The sequence below is a fragment of the Trachypithecus francoisi genome, unplaced genomic scaffold, assembly GCF_009764315.1.
Source record: "Trachypithecus francoisi isolate TF-2019V2 unplaced genomic scaffold, Tfra_2.0 Lachesis_group17, whole genome shotgun sequence".
Taxonomy (NCBI): Eukaryota; Metazoa; Chordata; class Mammalia; order Primates; family Cercopithecidae; genus Trachypithecus; species Trachypithecus francoisi.
The window spans coordinates 24,104,429-24,126,147 of record NW_022681462.1 but is presented as its reverse complement, the minus strand read 5'-3'; the positions used below and the strand labels follow the sequence as shown (position 1 = coordinate 24,126,147).

At 40.1% G+C, this 21,719-nt stretch overlaps 1 protein-coding gene across 8 annotated transcripts in view; it reads right to left on the bottom strand.

The window, feature by feature from the left end:
- The window catches only part of ALMS1 (ALMS1 centrosome and basal body associated protein), a 234,137-nt gene that overhangs the window by 92,508 nt on the left and 119,910 nt on the right, over window positions 1-21,719 (bottom strand). For all 8 annotated transcript variants that reach the window (XM_033175100.1, XM_033175107.1, XM_033175106.1 and 5 more), the window contains one exon: window positions 4,247-4,488. In XM_033175100.1, the coding sequence (XP_033030991.1) occupies window positions 4,247-4,488 (242 nt within the window). The remainder of the gene's footprint in view (window positions 1-4,246; window positions 4,489-21,719) is intronic.

Below are 21,719 nucleotides of genomic sequence, written 5' to 3'. Positions count from 1 at the left end.
CCATTTCTCCTTATTTTTAGAGACCACGGTTTTCTCTTATATCCTGTCACCATTTCTTGATGGACTCCTAGTCACTCGTCTCTAGTTAATAAAACCCAAATCCCTCTAGACTGATTCTGATTGTCCTGGAGTAGAATTAGCTGTCCTTCTCTGGAAACAATACTCTTTTTTGGTGGGGGGGAGAGGCGGGGGGAGAGGAAGTCTCCCTCTGTCGCCCAGGCTGGAGTGCATTGGCACGATCCCTGCTTACGGCAACCTCTGCCTCCCAGGTTTAAGCAATTATCCTGCCTCAGCCTCCCGAGTAGCTGGGATTACAGGCATGTGCCACCATGCCCGGCTAATTTTTGTATTTTCAGTAGAGATGAGGTTTCACCATGTTAGCTAGGCTGGTCTCGAACTCCTGACCTCAGGTGATCCACCATCCTTGGCCTCCCAAAGTGCTGGGATTACAGGTGTGAGCCACCACACCTGGCCAGAAACAATAATCTTTATATTATTTAGAACTGTGTCACCATCTTTGGCAACTTTATCACTCTGATAACTTATTTTGGCAATGAATTCCATATTGTTAGTAGCCTGCTTCTAAGGAAGAAATTCACTTCCAAGCAAAGGAAATGAGACAAAAGGTTGATGCCTAAAGGGATTTCCTGTCCTTATCCATGCTGTATGGACCACAACTATGCTAAACCTAAAATATAAATAAATAAAGTGAGTGAGCTATTTACTGAAAAGTGTTATGGCATAAGCTGGGGAACACCACTTTCTGAGTCTACAATGCTTTCTTACGGCATATGGGATATGCTCTGAACCACAGACGGTACTTGCCTATACTGAGTACCAGATAGAACGCGTGCATTTGGGAACAAAGAAGCTTTTTAAGAAGTTTTTGCTTTCAACCTTTGTGACTATAAGTGTTGTTAGATGGAAGATCTTGGAAATAAGAAAGGGACAATTCTACCAGGGACAGGAGCCACCTAGCTACTTAACATTTTTTATATCACTAAAGCAAAACACAGAGCAGCATACAGAGTGCTGACTAAATCTATGATTGACCTGAATTATCCAGAAGAAATAAGGTTACTTTTAAAAAGATGTATGATTAACACCTAGAGGTATTAATTTCTATCACTGGGCATGGCAAAGTGACCTCTAAAGAAAGTCCAGTCAAGAAATTAATAAAAAATGACCTTGGCCAGGCGCAGTGGCTCATACCTGTAATTCCAGTACTTTGGGAGGCCGAGGTGGGCGGATCACGAGGTCAAGAGATGGAGATCATCCTGGCCAACATGGTGAAACTCCATCTCTACTAAAAATACAAAAATTAGCTGGGCATGGTGGTGCACGCCTGTAGTCCCAGCTACTTGGGAGGCTGAGGCAGGAGAATCCTTGAACCTGGGAGGTGCAGGCTGCAGTGAGCCGAGATCACGCCACTGCACTTCAGCCTGGAGATGGAGCGAGACTTCGTCTCAAAAAAAAAAAAAAAAAAAAAATGACCTCAACCTTAGTCTGAGACAACTTAGGAATATTTGTACCACTCTATCAGGTAAAAAGAAAAAAAAAAAAAAGCTGTAGCCTCCAATTATATTTGGTCATTGCCGTAGTTATTGTTAGAATCTGATTTATTAATTTTCTTTCTCCATCGGTGTATATTAAGCTTGACAGCAATGGCTGAATCTGCCATGCAGCTCACAGGTTGGAGAAAATTAACAGCAACGACTGGACAAAATTACAATGGACCCAGAGCAGAAATGACTATCACATGGAGATGGATCTGAGACAAATAAAGAACTTTTTGAAGTTTTTTGAAGTCCTCAAAAACTTTGTTTGGGTGTAGTAGTCTTAAGGTTACACTGGACTGCCTGTCTAGGGGAAGAAGTGAATACATAGCAGATAATGGCTGCTTCTGGGAAAGGAAAAAAGCACTAGAAAGGGGTAGAGGAACTTGTTAATTCAGAGTAATGGGTAAGCAGTCATGTAGTTAACATACAATTCTTTGTACCTTAAAATGTTTTGTACCAAAAAAAAAAAAAAAAACCTCATAAAATTTTACTTTTGACCCACAGTGTTGAAAATAGTAATTAGTAAACCAAATAATATTAATTCTTTGATAAAAAGTTTATATGAACCATAAATCATAGCATCTATAAATTGATCCATCTGATGACAGCAGAGGTTTAAAACATGCTTTTTTTTTTTTTTTTGGAGACGGAGTCTCTCTCTATCACCCAGGCTGGAGTGCAGTGGCGCAATCTCGACTCACTGCAAGCTCCACCTCCCGCGTTCATGCCATTCTCATGCCTCAGCCTCCCGAGTAGCTGGGACTACAGGCGCCCGCCAAAATGCCCGGCTATTGTGTGTGTGTGTGTGTGTGTGTATTTTTAGTACAGACGAGGTTTCATCATGTTAGCCAGGATGGTCTTGATCTCCTGACCTCGTGATCTGCCTGCCTCAGCCTCCCAAAGTGCTGGGATTACAGGTGTGAGCTACTGCACACTGCTTTTATAGCTGTTTCTTCTCTTGTGTTTCTGCCACCACCATGAGAACACCACACTCTAGGATAGTTATTGACCCATTAGCCTGAGTCTCAGAAAGAAGTATCTGGAACAGACCCAAACCATTTCTGCAGCTTACAGCCAGCCCAGCCAAAGTCCAATTGACCCATAAGCCTGTGAGTAAGAAAAACAAATGTCTGCTGTTACAAACCATGGAGATTTTTTAGGTTGTCTGTTGTATTGTATCACTGTAACAACAGGTAACCAACACATAAAGGTGTTCTTTGTGATGATTCATTAAACTATATATATATATTTTTGGTATGCTTTAATTTCACAAGAAAAATGTTCAAGAATTATAACCATCTTAGTATATAAATGCACTTACTTAAATTCAATGCAATTTAAATGCTGAACCAAACATTTTTCTTTACATTTAGGTATATTCTATCTATATGTGTAGATGGACAAGTTTTTTGTGTAAGTAGAGAAACTTAAAATGTACTTTCAGTAGATTTGTCCAAAATAGTAAATATTTTAAAAATTAGTAAAGTTTCCATCTTCATTTGGGGAAGAATGGAAACTTAATTGTTAATTTTCCTGCTCCTTACCCAAAAAAGAAAATAATACACAATTTGCTCTAATTCTAAATCTTTTTTTTTTTTTTTTTTTTTGAGGCGGAGTCTCGCTCTGTCGCCCGGACTGGAGTGCAGTGGCCAGATCTCAGCTCACTGCAAGCTCCGCCTCCCGGGTTTACGCCATTCTCCTGCCTCAGCCTCCCGAGTAGCTGGGACTACAGGCGCCCGCCACCTCGCCCGGCTAGTTTTTGTATTTTTAGTAGGGACGGGGTTTCACCGTGTTAGCCAGGATGGTCTCGATCTCCTGACCTCGTGATCCGCCCGTCTCGGCCTCCCAAAGTGCTGGGATTACAGGCTTGAGCCACCGCGCTCGGCCCTCTAAATCTTATATGGTAAAAGTACTATCAAAATATCACTGAAACTATAGCATATGAATGTTCACCTTACGGTAGAGACTGCTAAATGTTCACCTTATGGCAGAGACTGCTACCTATTCACCAAAATCCATTTCTTCTTCATTTTGGAAAACACAGCTAAACTACATTCCTGAAAGTGATTTGGATTACTTCCAGACCTGGCCTGTAAACACCTCTTATATTTGCTCCTCCATGCTTTCTGTTCCTTCCAGCTGACCATGAAGGTAAATCTAACACAACCTCGGGTTATGTATCTTAAAGATAACAGAGCAAGAAGTCAACCTGGGTCTCTGGTGATTGCTTTATAAGCAAGAGATAAAATGCTATTGTGTTTGCACTATCATATGTTTATGCATCTATCTGTTATAGTATTTAGTATATACATACTCTGTATACACACTATATAGTAATAACATTACTATAATACAAGATAATTTATCTGCCCTTTTAAAAGCAGACCTCAATTACTTTCAAGTTGTTATGAACTACTTGTATTTTTATTGCAAATATGAGACAAAAATAAGTTTTAACCACAAACGGCATGAGTTCTACATGTTAACTCTGCTAGAAATTAAGATAAAAATATAATAAATCATATTCTGTTGACAGCTATGCAAATAAAAGACAGATATAATCATATGGACCCTAATTCTTAAATTAAACTTAGGTTTTCTGACTAGAAAGGCACAACTACAAATTTCTAACATAATTACACAAAAGAGCTGGTCTAACAATCTAAAATGAAATCACATTCTCTTACCATCTGTGCCACGAGAAAAAGTAACCTGCTGGACTGAAGATGATGAGGCAAACTTGACAGGAGCTTTGCGTAGTTTCTGGTTACCAGGCTCTGTAATTTCATGTCCACGATCTTCAGCATTAATAAAAATCTCAGATGAAAATAGGGTCTTTTCTGGACTTTCTGTTGTTATCTGAGTGACTGCATCAGATGACAGTTTTTCAGAGAAAGCAGAAAGTGGAGTCTTTATCTTCTCTGGTAATCTAACCAAAAAAGAGAAAGAATACAGCAGGTTATATCCTTGGCCTATTAGAAACTGAAATCTCTTTCCAAAAGTGGTTTCAGGGAATATTTAAGTAGCAATAGGAATATTTTGTGGACACATTAACGTCAAACGTTATTAAGGTAAAATTTCTGCAGTACCCTTTATTTTGTTTGATACAATGTTATCACACATTTACTTTTATCTTAAAACCTACTTTTAATTTAGAATGTTAAAGTATATAATTTAGTTGAGGAAATGGTATTTTTCAGCTGAATTGAAAATACATTTTTTTAAATTACTAGATGTCCACTATAAATTAGGGGACTGTGCTAAATACACACAGTGTACAAACATAAACAAGAAACAGAGCATTCCGTCAAGGAGTTCTGGGAGAACCAGGAGTTTTCAAGGTTGTAGTTATATCTTAAGATCATAGGGAATTAATATTAAAACAGAGTGGAGCAAGTAAATAACTGAATACATAAATAATTGGAAAGAAGAAGCAAATTTTGCTTAAGAAGAAGTCCAGATAACAGATGTGGATACCTCCCACCAAAGAAGGTTAAGCTTAATCTTCCCCTCCTCCTTTGTGTACGCACTGAACTGAGTGACTGGATTTCAAAACATAGAGTATAAGAAGGGAAAAATAGTAACTTATTTCCATGGTGGAGACACCTAGCAAGCACTGCCTTATCCAAGTGATCAGTTAACATCACCAATGATGATGTGGATACCACATATGCAACCTGGGCAATGCCATTCTAGACACAGGAATGGGCAATTTCACGATGAAGACACCAAAAGCAATTGCAACGAAAGCAAAAGTTGACAAATGGGATCTCATTAAACGTAAGAGCTTCTATACAGCAAAAGAAAAATTATTAACAGAGTAAACAGACAACCTACAGAATGGAAGAAAATATTTGCAAACTATGCATCTGATAAAGGTCTAGTATCCAGCATTTATAAGCAACTTAGTGGGCAAAGGATATGAACAGACATTTTTTAAAAGAAATATATGTGGCTACCATGCATAAGAAAAAAGCTCAATATCACTGATTACATAAATGCAAATCAAAACCATAATGAGATACCATTTCACATCAATCAGAATGGCTGTTATAAAAAACTCAAAATATAACAGATGCTGTCAAGGTTGCAGAGAAAAGGGAGTGGCTGTACACTGTTTGTGGGAATGTAAATTAGTTCAACCACTGTAGAAGGCAATGTGGCAATTCCTCAGAGAGCTAAAAACAAAACTACCATTTGACTCAGCAATCCATTGCTGTGTACATACCCAAAGAAATATAAATCATTCTACCATAAAGACACATGCACACAAATGTTCATTATAGTACCATTCACAATAACAAAGACATGAATCAACTTAAATGCCCCATAAATGACAAACTGGATAAAGAAAATGTGGTACATTTATACCATGGAATACTATGCAGCCATATAAAAGAACAAGATCATGTCCTCTGAAGAATATGGATGGAGCTGGAGGTCATTATCCTTAGCAAACTAATGCAGGAACAGAAAATCAAATACTGCACCCTCACATTCATAAGTGGGAGCTAAATGATGAGAAGCCATGGATACAGAGAGGGGAACAACAGACACTAGGGCCTACTTGAGGGTGGAGGGACGGGGGAGAGAAACAGAAAAAAAAAAACAAACTACTGGGTACTAGGCTTATACCTGGGTGGTGACATAACCTGTAAAACAAATCCCCATGACACAAGTTTACCTATAGAACAAACTGGAACATGTATCCCCTGAACCTAAAAGTTTAAAAATAAAAAATAGGTCGGGCGCAGTAGCTCATGCCTGTAATCCCAGTATTTTGGGAGGCCGAGGTGGGTGGATCACCTGAGGTCAAGCCTGGCCAACATGGTGAAACCCCGTCTCTACTAATAATACAAAAATTAGCCGGGCGTGGTGGTGCATGCCTGTAATCCCAGCTACTCGGGAGGCTGAGACAGGAGAATCGCCTGAACCCAGGGAGCAGGGGTTTCAGTGAGCCGAGATCGTGCCATTGCACTCCAGCTTGGGCGACAAGAGCAAAACTATCTCCAAAAACATAAAAATAAAAATAAAATGAAAAAAAAAAAGATGTTAACAAACAGGAGAAGCTAGGAGAGAGGTATAAGGAACTCTATTATATGTGTATCTTTTCTGTAACTCTAAAATTACTTGAAAATAAGGCCTGGCACAGTGATTCACACCTGTGATCCCAGTACTTTGGGAGGCTGAGGCAGGAGGATCACTTGAGCCCAGGAGTTAAGTGACCACCCTGGGCAATGTGGCAAGACCATCTCTACAAAATATAAAAAAACAGGCACAGTGGCATGCGCCTATAGTCCCAGCAACTGAGGAGACTGAGACAGAAGGATTGCTTGAGACCAAAAGTTTGAGGCAGCAGTGAGCCATGACTGCACCACTGCACTCCAGAGCCTGGGTAACAGAGCAAGACCTTGTCTCTATAAGAAAAAAAAAAAAAAAAAAAAAAAAAGAATAAAACTTTCAAAAAATCACTTGAAAATAAAGTTTCAAGAAGAGAATAGGCCGGGCGCGGTGGCTCAAGCCTGTAATCCCAGCACTTTGGGAGGCCGAGACGGGCGGATCACGAGGTCAGGAGATCGAGACCATCCTGGCTAACACGGTGAAACTCCGTCTCTACTAAAAAATACAAAAAAAACTAGCCGGGCGCGGTGGCGGGCGCCTGTAGTCCCAGCTACTCGGGAGGCTGAGGCAGGAGAATGGCGTAAACCCGGGAGGCGGAGCTTGCAGTGAGCCGAGATCCGGCCACTGCACTCCACCCTGGGCGACAGAGCGAGACTCCGTCTCAAAAAAAAAAAAGAAGAGAATAATGCTGTATTGTATTAGAGTAACATCTAGAATATATCACAAAAGTAGAACTTTCGAGTCTATACTATATGCCTACCATTCACTAATTGAAAAGGACAGTTATGATAAAAGAAACAAAAATGTCAATTCCCCTTATGAACATAAATACAAAAATCCTAAACAAAATGTTAAGACAACAAAATGCAGCACGTGTGTGTGTATGCTGTGTGCTTGCTCTCATTTTACACACACATACATTTGTGTGTAGTTGAATCTCTACCATGATAGTTTACCCCAGGAATACAAGATGAGTTAACATTAAAAAAAAAAAAAGTGATTAACCACCTACCTCAACAGAATAAAGGAGAAACACACATGACCATATCAATATAGGCAGAGAGAGCATTTAATAAAACTCAGTAATTATGCATGACAAAAACTCATAGCAAAGAGAAACTACAAAAAACCCTAAAGCAATCATTGTGTTTACTAGTAGAATGTTGAAAATATTGCCTGTGAGATTAGGAACAAAATAAGGATGCCAACTCTTACCACTTCTATTCAATATTTTAGTAAGGTGTTAAATGGTATTAGTAGTAAGGCAGGAAAAAAGAAGAGGTATGGATAAGAAAGAATGGCTACTTTTCATATTTGATATAATTGTGTACACAGAAAAATCCAAAAGAATCTACATGTAACTTACTAGGATGCAACTTTTTAGAAAATTTGCCAGATACAAGATCAAATTTTTAAAAGTCCATTAGATTTTTCTTTATCATAGAAGTTATAAAATTAAAATCTAAAAAGTATGTCATAAAAATAGTACCAAAAATATCAAATACCTAATAAAGTATAATAAAAGATACAAGAACTTTATATAGAATACTATTAATATAGAGAGAAGTTAAGGGTGATCTAAATGGGTCTTCCATTTCCAGGTAGAATGAGGTAGGGAGCCATATACCATCACTCCTACTTTAACAAACAAACAAAATGAAATCACATTTTTTAAAAAAAAGTCTTACAGCTATAGAAACAATGAGGAAATATTACCAATTAACATGCTAGAGAGAGGAATTTGGTGATTCTAGGCCAGGGTTTGGTGTAGGTAGACATAATCTACTGACAAAGAGAAATCACTGAGCTTTTGATGAACATGAAGGCTGTCACGATGGTGTGACATGATGGAATCTAGCAGGATATCCATCTGGTTTCCCCCACAAGACATTTCCTGAGTGTTGGGGTGGTATGGGAGGCTGGGGGCTCAGTCAGATTAATAGACTGAAATCTCATTCATACTCATGGCACTATAAGAGATCAAGTCCCACTAGATGGAGAGGCCTGGGACAAACACACATCAGCTCTCCTCCTTAAAACATTTGCCAAATGTTGTACCTGCTTAAGGCAGGTGGCTTAATAACTAATGCTTGAGATAGAGAACTTTTAAAGGTAAGGAATTAAAGACTCACTACACTCAGTCAAAAGTCAGAATGGCCAACCCCAAGAAAGGGGCTGAGTGAGAAAAACAGTAAAATTATTTGCAAGAGTACTAATGAAATGAATTTCCCTTGAGAAAGTGTAACTGCAACAAATACTTGACTCGTGTCCTCCTTACAACATTTACCATATTCTACAGCTGTGAGGGTAAAGAGTCTAAAGAGCTGAATTCAAACATCTGAAAGCCTGAACTAAGCTCTTACAATATTTAATTGTTGAAAAACCAAAGACCTGTCAGGCTTAAAGCAAAAATTATTTTTTTTTATTTCATGTCTTTGCTATTGTGAATAGCAATAATATGATGAAAATTGATTATATGTGTTTTTTCAGCAGAATGATTTATTTTGTTTTGGGTATATACCCAGTAATGGGGCTGTTGAGTTGAATGGTAGTTCTGTTTTAAGCTCTTTAAGGAATCTCCACAGTTTTCCCCAGTGGTTGAACTAAGTTATGCTCCCATTAACACTACACAAGCCTTCCCTTTCTTCTGCAACCTCATCAACATCTGTTATTTTTTTACTTTTTATAAGTAGCCATTCTGATTAACATGAGATGGTATCTCATTGTGGTTTTGATTTGCACTTCTTGAATGATTAGTGATGTGGAGCATTTTTTCATATATTTGTTGGCCGCAAATATGTCTTCTTTTGAGAAGTGTCTGTTCATGTCCTTTGCCCATTTTAAAAATAGGGTTGTTTTTTGCTTGTTGAACTGTTTAAGTCCCTTACAGATTCTGGATATTAGACCTTTGTTGGATGCACAGTTTGCAAATATTTTGTCCCATTCTGTAGGTTGTTCACTTACTATGCTGATGGTGACTCAATTTCAGAACTCATTATTGGTCTGTTCATGATTTCCATTTCTTCCTGGCTCAATCTTGGGAGGTTGTATATTTCTAGGAATTTATCCATTTCTTCTAGGTTTCCTAGTTTTTGTGTGAATGGGTGTTCATAATAGTCTCTGAGTGTGCATATGTGTGTATGTGTGTATTTCTGTGGAGTCAGTGATAGTGTCACCTTTGTCATTTCTGATTGTACTTATTTTGTCTTCTTTTTTCTTTAACAATTTAGTTAGTGGTCTGTCAATCTTGTTTATTCTTTGGAAGAATCAATTTTTGATTTCATTAATCTTTTGCATGGATTTTCGCATCTCAGTTTCATTCAGTTCAGCTCTAATTTTGGTTATTTATTTTCTTCTGTTAGCTTTGGGATTGGCTTGCTCTTGTTTTTCTAGTCCCTCTACGTGCAAATATCCTCAATCTCTATTATCCTCTGATTTACAATATTCAACACATAAAACATTATGTAACATATGGAGCAGGAAAAAATGACCAAAAATTGAGAGAAAAAATAGACAAGAAAAACTGATTTACACAGGAGTTAGCTACTAGTTAGCACAAAAAGATTTCAAAATGATTATTAATATATTCAGACCAAAAGATAAAGGGAAGTAGATAAAATATGGAAAATCTCAACAGAAAACTACAATCTATTAAAAAAAGAAACGAGTATTTCAGAATAAAAAATACATTATCTGAAATTTGATTGAATGGTAGTAGAAGCAAATAGACACTGTGTGAAACTAATTTGTAAATTCAAAAAGTCTACAGAAAACTACCGAACAGAAAAAGAATGAACAGATGCCAGCATAAGAGACTCACGGGGCACAGACATATAATCCAATATATGTGTAACTTTATTCCTAGGAGAAGAGACAAGAGTGCAGAAACAATATTTATGAGTTAACGGGTAAGAATTCTCCAAAACAGGTAAAAGACTTAATCTACTGAGTTAAGAAGCTCAGTGAACACAAAGGAATACAAAGAAAAACCAATTCTTGGGGCATCAAAGCCAAACTGCTGAAAATCAAAAGTGCAAAAACAAGAATGACATTTGGGCCGGGCGTGGTGGCTCACGCCTGTAATCCCAGCACTTTGGGAGGCTGAGGCGGGTGGATCACGAGGTCAGGAGATTGAGACCATCCTGGCTAATACAGTGAAACCCCTTCTCTACTAAAAAATACAAAAAATTAGCCAGGTATGGTGGCAGGCGCCTGTAGTCCCAGTTACTTGGGAGGCTGAGGCAGGAGAATGGCATGAACCCGGGAGGCAGAGCTTGCAGTGAGCAGGGATCATGCCACTGCACTCCAGCCTGGGCGACAGAGCAAGACTCTGTCTCAAAAAAAAAAAAAAAAAAAAAAAAAATGACACTTGGTCTTTCAACAAAGATAGTAGCTCTTTAAAGTGCTGAAATAAAAACCTATAATTCTATAACCAACAGAAATACATTTTTTTAAACCAAACAAATAAAAGCTAAGATAATCCCCAGAAGACTTCAGGAAATACCAAAGGAAATTTTTAGGCTGAAGGAAAATGATCCAACATAGTACAGAACTGCTAGAAAGAATGTAGAACACTTAAAGGATGTGTGTGTGTGTGTGTAAATATATACATGTACATATACATACATACACCCTTATGTATATATACATATTTTACTTTGTTTTATATTTCCTATATACATATATATGGAAAAGAATGTTGTTTGTTCAAAGCAACAATAATAATGTCTTGTGGGATTTAGAACATGTAGAACAGAAATATATATATGACAACAAAAGCAAAAATACGAGGAGTAAATAGAGTTCAACTGTCATAAGATACTTTGCTGCTCATAAAGTGGAAAAAGTACTAACTTAAGGTAAACTGTAAAGTCAAGGAAGTATATTATAATCTCTAGGATAACCACTAAAAGGAAAAAAAGTAAAATAAGCCAATAGAGAAAATAACATGGAATAAAAATAATTAATTCACCGAAAATAATAAAGGATAGCAAAATCAACTAGCTCAATAATTATATTAAATGTAAATGAACTAAATATCTCAGTTATAAGATAAAGATTAACAGACAACATTAAAAATGAATAACATTCAACTATATGACATTGACAAGTGATGCACTTTACTGTGAGGTCACAGGTTGAAAGTAAAAGGATAGAAAAGATATATTAACCATAAAGTAATAAAAAATAAGCTTTCTATCCTCTTTCCCCTCTCCTGTGTTTCTATTCTCCCTTTCTTTTGTCTTCCCCATCCCAAACAATTGCATCTTAAAACCATTAGATGGGCAGAACAAAGCGGGAATCTGTAGCAAATGGAATGACAATGGGCCAGAGCAAGGTATCAGAATTTCATTAGGGTAAGGAAGGTGCCCATGTAAAGAAGTGTCATAGCACAGAGTATTAGAATTCAAGCAGGGCAAGGAGACAGTCTCTGCAGAGGTGTGGCCTAGTGTGCAATAAAAGCACCAAATCAGGATAAGAAGGGCTTCCATGAAGAGGGAGGCCCACCAGACATGTAGAGTTAGAGCCCAAGCAGAATGAGGTAGGTAGGTTTCTCCACACTGGGGTGTCCTTACATGGAGTGGCAGAGCTGGAGTAGAGAAGGAAAATAACTATACAGAGAGATAGCCTAGGTTGGAAAGTCAGATTTTCTGCAGGATGAGAAACGTGTCATACAGGGTAAGGGCAGTGTGGTGAGTCACTACTTAAGCAGGATGAAAGGAGTCACTCTGACCTTGAATGTCAGAACCTGAGTGAGGAGGCTATCTACATGGTGTAGCCTGGCATCATGAGTCAAATCCTAAACAAGATAAAGGCATTTAAGTAGAGGGAAGACCAATGTGAGGTGTCATGAGCCTATGCAGTATGAGGAAGAAATCCATGCGAAGGGGTAGTTCAGCATGCGGAGTCAGAACCTAAGTGGCATGGGGAGAGTGTCCATATGTTGAGGGTGATGAGCATTCTGACACTGAAAAGTTAGAGACCAAGTAGGGAGGGGTGGTATACATGTTGAGGAGTGGTCTAGCATGGAGTGCCAAAGCCCAGGCAGGGTGAAAACAGCACCCACCCAAGGGGACAGACTGAATAAAGTGTTTGACACCAAGTGGAGAATTAGGGTCATCCTTGCTGAGGAGAGGTTGGCAAGAGATGAGAATATTCGTTATATAAAGCATACTGGAAGTGAGGTTACTCACTATTAGATATGAAAGTTACAAAAACAAAGAAAAAAGTAAAATAAAAATTAGATGAACATATGGTTTTTAATATATACAGAGAAATAAATATTAATGTAAATAAGTGTAGGGCTGAGGGCAACCCAGTAGCAACACATATGCCTAGTGTTTAAATCCTAGCCTCTAAACAGCACATTCCACTGGAAGAACAGACTTCTTGGAGAACTGGTTGATTTCAGAGCTGGAGAAGGAAAGTATAAGATAAGCCTGAAATATCTTGTGCCAGAAAGCAAAGACATGATCAAAAGATGACGGGGACATATGAAAAGGATACAGAGCCAGCTTGAAGGGGCTGCCACTGGCCATCAAATCTGTATTTGGAACATCAAAACAAATTACGATAGTAACAATAAACAGAATAAGAAAACTTGGTTTTGTATAATGTAAAAATTTGCAAGTCTGAAATCTAATAAAGAATTTGTATCCAGAATATATAAAGATTCTCTAAATTCAACAGTAAAAAAAAAAAAAAAAAAAAAACACACACACAATTAGAAAATGAGCAAAACAATTTTAATAGAAAATATATAGATAGTAAATGGGCATATTAAAAAATGTTCATTGTCAGTAGTAGAGAAATGCAAATTAAAGCGATAATGGGATAACCCCTATATACCAACCAGGAAGGCTAAATTAAAAAAAAAAAATCTGACAGTGGACAGGCATGGTACCTCATGTCTGTAATCCCAGCACTTTGGGAGGCCAAGGTGGGGGTTCATAAGGTCAGGAGTTCAAGACCAGCCTGACCAATATGGTGAAACCCCATCTCTACTGAAAATACAAAAACTAGCCAGGTGTGGTGGTGTGCACCTGTAGTACCAGCTACTCAGGAGGATGAGGCAGGAGAATCGCTTGAATGCAGGAGGTGGAGGTTGCAGTGAGCCAAAATCGCGCTACTGCACTCCAGCCTGGGTGACAGAGTGAGACTCCATCTCAAAAATAAATAAATAAATACTGACAGTATAAATGCTGATGAGGATGTGGAGGAACTTGATCTCTCATACATAGTTATTGGAAATACAAAATGTTATAACTACTCTGGAAAACACTCTGGCAGTTTCCTATAAAATTAAACATATACTTACATATAACCCAATAATCACACCCCTGGGTATTAATCCTAGTGCAGTTTCTCAACCTCAGCACTGACATTTTGAAACAATTCTTTGTTGTGGAGGACTGTCTTGTGCATTCTAGGATATTCCACAGCACCTCTGTCTTTTATTTACTAGACACCAGTAGCATCTCTTTCCTAGTCATTACAATCAAAAATGTCTTCAGACATTTCTCATGTTCCCTCAGGGGTAAAATCACTCCTAGTTGAGACCTATTGTCATAGAGAAATAAAAAACTTATGGTCATGTAATAACAAACACATGAGGGATTCCCAGGCAAGATGGCCAAATAGAACAGCTCCGGTCTGCAGCTTCCAGCAAGGCCAACGCAGAAGGCAGGTGATTTCTGCATTTTCAACTGAGGTACCCAGTTCATCTCATTGAGACTGCTTAGACAGTCAGTGGGTGCAGCCCACAGAGGGTGAGCAGCAGCAGGGTGAGATGTCGCATCACTTGGCAAGCACAAGGGGTTGGGGAACTCCCTCCCCTAGCCAAGGGAAGCCATGAGGGACTGTGCTGCCAGGAACAGTGCATTCCGGCCCAGATACTACGCTTTTCCCACGGTCTTCGAAACCCACAGACCAGGAGATTCCCTTGGGTGCCTATGCCACCAGGGCCCTGGGTTTCAAGCACAAAACTGGGCTGCCATTTGGGCAGACACTGAAATAGTTGCAGGAGTTTTTTTTTCATACCCCAGTGGCGCCTGGAATGCCAGCAAGACAGAACCGTTCACTCCTCTGGAAAGGGGGCTGAAGCCAGGGAAGCAAGTGGTCTAGCTCAGTGGATCCCACCCCCAAGGAGTCCAGCATGCTAAAATCCACTGGCTTGAAATTCTCACTGCCAGTACAACAGCCTTAAGTCGACCTGGGATGCTCCAGCTTTGTGAGGGGAGGGGCGTCCACCATTACTGAGGCTTGAGTAGGCAGTTTTCCCCTCATAGTGTAAACAAAGCTGCCAGGAATTTCAGACTGGGCGGAGCCCACCGCAGCCCGGCAAAGCCACTGTAGCCAGACTGCCTCTCTAGATTCCTTCTTTCTGGGCAGGGCATCTCTGAAAGAAAGGCAGCAGCCCCAGTCAGGTGCTTATAGCTAAAACTCCAGTCTCCCTGGGACAGAGCACCTGGGGGAAGCGGCAGCTGTGGGCGCAGCTTCAGCAGACTTAAATGTTCCTGCCTGCCAGCTCTGAATAGAGCAACAGATCTTCCACTACAGCCCTAGAGCTCTGCTAAGGGACAGACTGCCTCCACAAGTGGGTCCCTGACCCCCGTGCCTCCTGGTGGGGAGACACCTCCCAGCAGAGGTCGACAGACACCTCACACAGGAGAGCCCTGGCTGGCATCTGGCGGATGCCCCTCTGGGACGAAACTTCCAGAAGTAGGAGAAGGCAGCAAGCTTTGCTTTTCTGCAGCCCCCATTGGTGATACCCAGGCAAACAGGGTCTGGAGTGGACCCCCAGCAAACTCCAGCAGACCTGCAGCAGAGAGGCCTGTTAGAAGGAAAACTAACAAATAGAAAGCAAAAGCATCAACATCAACAAAAAGAACGACCACACAAAAACTCCATCTGAAGTTCACCAACCGTAAAGACCAAAGGTAGATAAATCCACGAAGATGAGGAAAAAACAGTGCAAAAAGGCTGAAAATTCCAAAAACCAGAATGCCTCTTCTCCTCCAAAGGATCATAACTCTTACCAGCAACAAAACTGGATGGAGAATGAGTTTGACGAATTGACAGAAATAGGTTTTAGAAGATGGGTAATAACAAACTCCTCCAAGCTAAAGGAGCATGTTCTAACCCAATGCAAGGAAGCTAAGAACCTTGATAAAAGGTTAGAGGAATTGCTAACTAGAATAACTAGTTTAGAGATGAACATAAATGACCTGATGGAGCTGAAAAACACAGCACAAGAAATTTGAGAAGCATACACAAGTATCAATAGCTGAATCAATCAAGTGGAAGAAAGGATATCAGAGACTGAAGATCAACTTAATGAAATAAAGTGTGAAGACAAGATTAGAGAAAAAAGAACGAAAAGGAACACACAAAGCCTCCAAGAAATATGGGACTATGTGAAAAGACCAAGCCTACGTTTGATTGGTGTACCTGAAAGTGATGGGGAGAATGGAACCAAGTTGGAAAACACTCTTCAGCATATTATCCAGGAGAACTTCCCCAACCTAGCAAGACAGGACAACATTCAAATTCAGGAAATACAGAGAACACCACAAAGATACTCCTCAAAAAGAGCAACCCCAAAACACACAATCGTCAGATTCACCAGGGTTGAAATGAAGGAAAAAATATTAAGGGCAGTCATAGACAAAGGTCAGGTTACCCACAAAGGGAAGCCCATCAGACTAATAGCAGATCTCTTGGCAGAAACCCTACAAGGCAGAAGAGAGTGGGGGCCAATATTCAATATTCTTAAAGAAAAGAATTTTCAACTCAGAATTTCATATCCAGTCACACTAAGCATCATAAGTGAAGGAGAAATAAAATCCTTTACAGACACGCAAATGCTGAGGGATTCTGTCACCACCAGGCCTGCCTTACAAGAGTTCCTGAAGGAAGTACCAAATATGGCAAGGCAAAACCAGTACCAGCCACTGCAAAAAGAAAAAAAAAATGTAAAGACCATTAACACTATGAAGAAACTACATCAACTAATGGGCAAAATAACCAGCTAGCATCATAATGACAGGATCAAATTCACACCTAACAATAGTAACTTTAAATGTAAATGAGCTACATGCCCCAATTAAAATGCACAGACTGGCAAACTGGATAGTCAAGACCCATTGGTGTGCTGTATTCAGGAGACCCATCTCACGTGCAAAGACACACATGGGTTTAAAATAAAGGGATGGAGGAAGATTTACCAAGCAAATAGAAAGCCAAACAAACAAACAAAAACAGGGGTTGAAATCCTAGTCTCTGATAAAACAGACTTTAAACCAACAAAGATGAAAAAAGACAAAGAAGGGCATTACGTAATAGTAAAGGGATCAATGCAACAAGAAGAGCTAACTATCCTAAATATATATGCGCCCAGTACAAGAGCACCCAGATTCATAAAGCAAGTTCTTAGAGACCTACGAAGAGACTTAGACTCCCACATGGTAATAGTGGGAGACTTTAATGCCCCATTGTCAATATTAGACAAATCAACAGGACAGAAAATTAACAAGGATATTCAGGACTTGAACTCAGCTCTGGACCAAGCAGACCTAATAGACATCTACAGAACTCTATATCCCAAATAAACAGAATATACATTCTTCTTAGTACTACATAGCACTTATTCTAAAACTGACAACATAATTGGAAGTAAAACACTCCTCAGCAAATGCAAAATAATGAAAATCGTAACAAACAGTCTCTCAGACCACAGTACAATCAAATTAGAACTCAGGACTAAGAAACTCACTTGGACGGGTGCGATGGCTCACGCCTGTAATCCCAGCATTCTGGGAGTCCGAGGAGGGTGGATCATGAGGTCAGGAGATCAAGACCATTCTGGCTAACAGAGTGAAACTCCATCTCTACTAAAAATACAAAAAGAAATTAGCCAGGCGTGGTGGTGGGAGCCTGTAGTCCCAGCTATTTGGGAGGCTGAGGCAGGAGAATGGCGTGAATCCAGGAGGCAGAGCTTGCAGTGAGCCGAGATTGCACCACTGCACTGCAGCCTGGGTGACAGAGAGAGACTTGGTATAAAAAGAAAGGGAGGGAGGCAGGAAGCGAGGGAGGGAACTAACTCACTCAAAACCACACAACACATGAAACTGAATAACCTGCTCTTGGAAGGAAGGAAGGAAGGAAGGAAGGAAGGAAGGAAGGAAGGAAGGAAACTAACTCACTCAAAACTGCACAACTACATGGAAACTGAATAACCTGCTCCTGAATGACTCCTGGGTAAATAACAAAATTAAGGCAGAAATAAATAAGTTATATGAAAACAATGAGAACAAAGACAAAATGTACCAGAATCTCTGGGACACATTTAAAGCAGTGTTTAGAGGGAAATTTATAACACTAAATGCCCATAGGAAAAAGCAGGAAAGATCTAAAATCGACACCCTAACATCACAATTAAAATAACTAGAGAAGCGAAAGCAAATGAATTCAAAAGCTAGCAGAAGACAAGAAATAACTAAGATCAGAACAGAACTGAAGGGGATAGAGACACTTTTGAAAAACCCTTCCAAAAAAAAGTATCAATGAATCCAGGAGTTGGTTTTTTGAAAAGATTAACAAAATAGATAGACCCTAGCCAGAATAATAAAGAAGAAAGAGAGAAGAATCAAATAGACACAATAAAAATTGATAAAGGGGAGATCACCACTGATCCCACAGAAATACAAACTACCATCACAGAGTACTATAAATACCTCTACGCAAATAAACTAGAAGATCTAGAAGAAATGGATAAATTCCTGGACACATACACTCTCCCAAGACTAAACCAGGAAGATGTCAAATCCCTGAATATACCAATGACAAGTTCTGAAATTGAGGCAGTAATAGCCTACCAACCAAGAAAAGCCCAGGACCAGATGGATTCACAGCTGAATTCTACCAGAGGTACAAAGAGGGGCTGGTACCATTCCTTCTGAAACTATTCCAAACAACAGAAAAAGAGGGACTCCTCCCTAACTCATTTTATGAGGCCAGCATCATCCTGATATCAAAACCTGGCAGAGACACAACAAAAAAGAAAATTTCAGGCCAATATCCCTGATAAACACTGATGCAAAAATCCTCAATAAACTACTGGCAAAACGAATCCAGCAGCACGTTAAAAAGTTTACTCACCAAGATCAAGCTGGCTTCATCCCTGGTATGTAAGGCTGGTTCAACACACAAAAATCAATAAATGTAATCCATCACATAAACAGAACCAATAACAAAAAAACACAATTATCTCAACAGACACAGAAAAGGCCTTCAACAAAATTCAACACCCTTTCATGCTAAAAACACTCAATAAACTAGGTATTGATTGAACATATCTCAAAAAAAAAGTAAGAGCTATTTATGACAAACCCACAGCCAATATACTGAATGGGCAAAAGCTGTAAGCATTCCCTTTGAAAACTGACACAACATAAGGATGGCCTCTCTCACCACTCCTATTCAACATAGTATTGGAAGTTCTGGCCAGGGCAATTAGGCAAGAGAAAGAAATAAAGCATATTCAAATAGGAAGAGAGGAAGTCAAATTATCTCTGTTTGCAGATGACATGATTGTATATTTAGAAAACCCCATCATCTCAGCCCAAAAACTCCTTAAGCTGATAGGCAACTTCAGCAAAGTCTCAGGATACAAAATCAATGTGCAAAAATCACAAGCATTCCTATACACCTATAATAGCCAAATCATGAGCAAACTCCCATTCACAATTCCTACAAACAGAATAAAATACCAAGGAATACAACATTTGATGGATGCGAAGGACCTCTTCAAGGAGAACTACAAACCACTGCTCAAGGAAATGAGAGGACACAAACAAATGGAAAACATTCCATGTTCATGGATCAGAAGAATCAATATTGTGAAATGGCCATACTGTCCAAAGTAATTTATAGATTCAATGCTATCCTCATCAAGCTACCATTGACTTTCTTCACAGAATTAGAAAAAAATGACTTTAAATTTCATATAGAACCAAAAAAGAGCCCGTATAGCCAAGACAATCTAAGCAAAAAGAACAAAGCTGGAGGCATCATAATACCAGACTTCAAACTATACTACAAGGCTACAGGAACCAAAACAGCATGGTACTGGTACCAAAACTGATATATAGACCAATGGAACAGAGCAGGGGCTTCAAAAATAACACCACATATCTACAACCATCTGATCTTTAACAAACCTGACAAAAACAAACAATGGGGAAAGGACTCCCTATTTAATAAATGGTGTTGGGAAAACTGGCTAGCCATATGCAGAAAACTGAAACAGGATCCCTTCCTTACACCTTATACAAAAATTAACTCAAGATGGATTAAAGACTTAAACATAAGATCTAAAACCATAAAAACCCTAGAAAAAAACCTAGGCAATACCATGGGCAAAGAGTTCACGACTAAAATACCGAAAGCCATGGCAACAAAAGCCAATATTGACAAATGAGATCTAATTAAACTAAAGAGCTTCTGCACAGCAAAAGAAACTATCATTAGAGTGAACAGGTAACCTACAGAATGGTAGAAAATTTTTGCAATCTATGCATCGGAAAAAGGGCTGAGATCCACATAATTGGAAGTAAAACACTCCTCAGCAAATGCAAAAGAACGAAAATCAAAGAAACTTAATTTACTTAAGAATGAAAACAGGGGGGCGGAGCAAGATGGCCGAATAGGAACAGCTCCAGTCTCCAACTCGCAGCGTGAGCGACACAGAAGACCGGTGATTTCTGCATTTTCAACTGAGGTACTGGGGTCATCTCACTAGGGAGTGCCGGACAATCGGTGCTGGTCAGCTGCTGCAGCCTGACCAGTGAGAGCTGAAGCAGGGCGAGGCATCGCCTCACCTGGAAGCGCAAGGGGGAAGGAAATCCGTTTTCCTAGCCAGGGGAACTGAGACACACAACACCTGGAAAATCGGGTAACTCCCATCCCAATACTGCGCTTTAAGGAAACAGGCACACCAGGAGAATATATCCCACACCTGGCCGGGAGGGGCCCACGCCCACGGAGCCTCCCTCACTGCTAACACAGCAGTCTGCGGCAATCTATCAGTGAGGCAGCAGCGAGGCTGGGGGAGGGGCACCCGCCATTGCTGAGGCTCAAGTAGGTAAACAAAGCCGCTGGGAAGCTCGAACTGGGTGGAGCTCACAGCAGCTCAAGGAAACCTGCCTGTCTCTGTAGACTCCATCTCTGGGGACAGCGCACAGCTGAAGTCCAATAGGGGAAGCAGCCGGGGCCGGTGCAGACGCGAACGACTCTGACAGCTTTGGGGAGAGCCGCGGATCTCCCAACGCGGAGGTTGAGATCTGAGAACGGACAGACTGCCTGCTCAGGTGGGTCCCTGACCCCTGAGTAGCCTAGCTGGGAGACATCCCCCAATAGGGGCAGTCTGACACCCCACACCTCACAGGGTGGAGTCACCCCTGAGAGGAAACTTCCAAAGGAAGAATCAGACAGGTACACTCGCTGTTCAGCAATATTCTATCTTCGGCAACCTCTGCTGCTGATACCCAGGCAAACAGGGTCTGGAGTGGACCTCAAGCAATCTCCAACAGACCAACAGACAGTCCCTCTGACTGTCAGACGGAAAGCTATCAAACAGGAAGGACACCTACACCAAAACCCCATCAGTTTGTCACCATCATCAAAGACCAGAGACAGATAAAACCACAAAGATGGGGAAGAAGCAGGGCAGAAAAGCTGGAAATTCAAAAAATAAGAGCGCATCTCCCCCTGCAAAGGAGCGCAGCCCATCGCCAGCAACGGATCAAAGCTGGTCAGAGAATGACTTTGACGAGATGAGAGAAGAAGGCTTCAGTCCATCAAACTTCTCAGAGCTAAAGGAGGAATTACGTACCCAGCGCAAAGAAACTAAAAATCTTGAAAAAAGAGGGGAAGAATTGACAGCTAGACTAATTAATGCAGTGAAGATCATAAACGAAATGACAGAGATGAAAACCATGACACGAGAAATACGTGACAAAGGCACAAGCTTCAGTAACC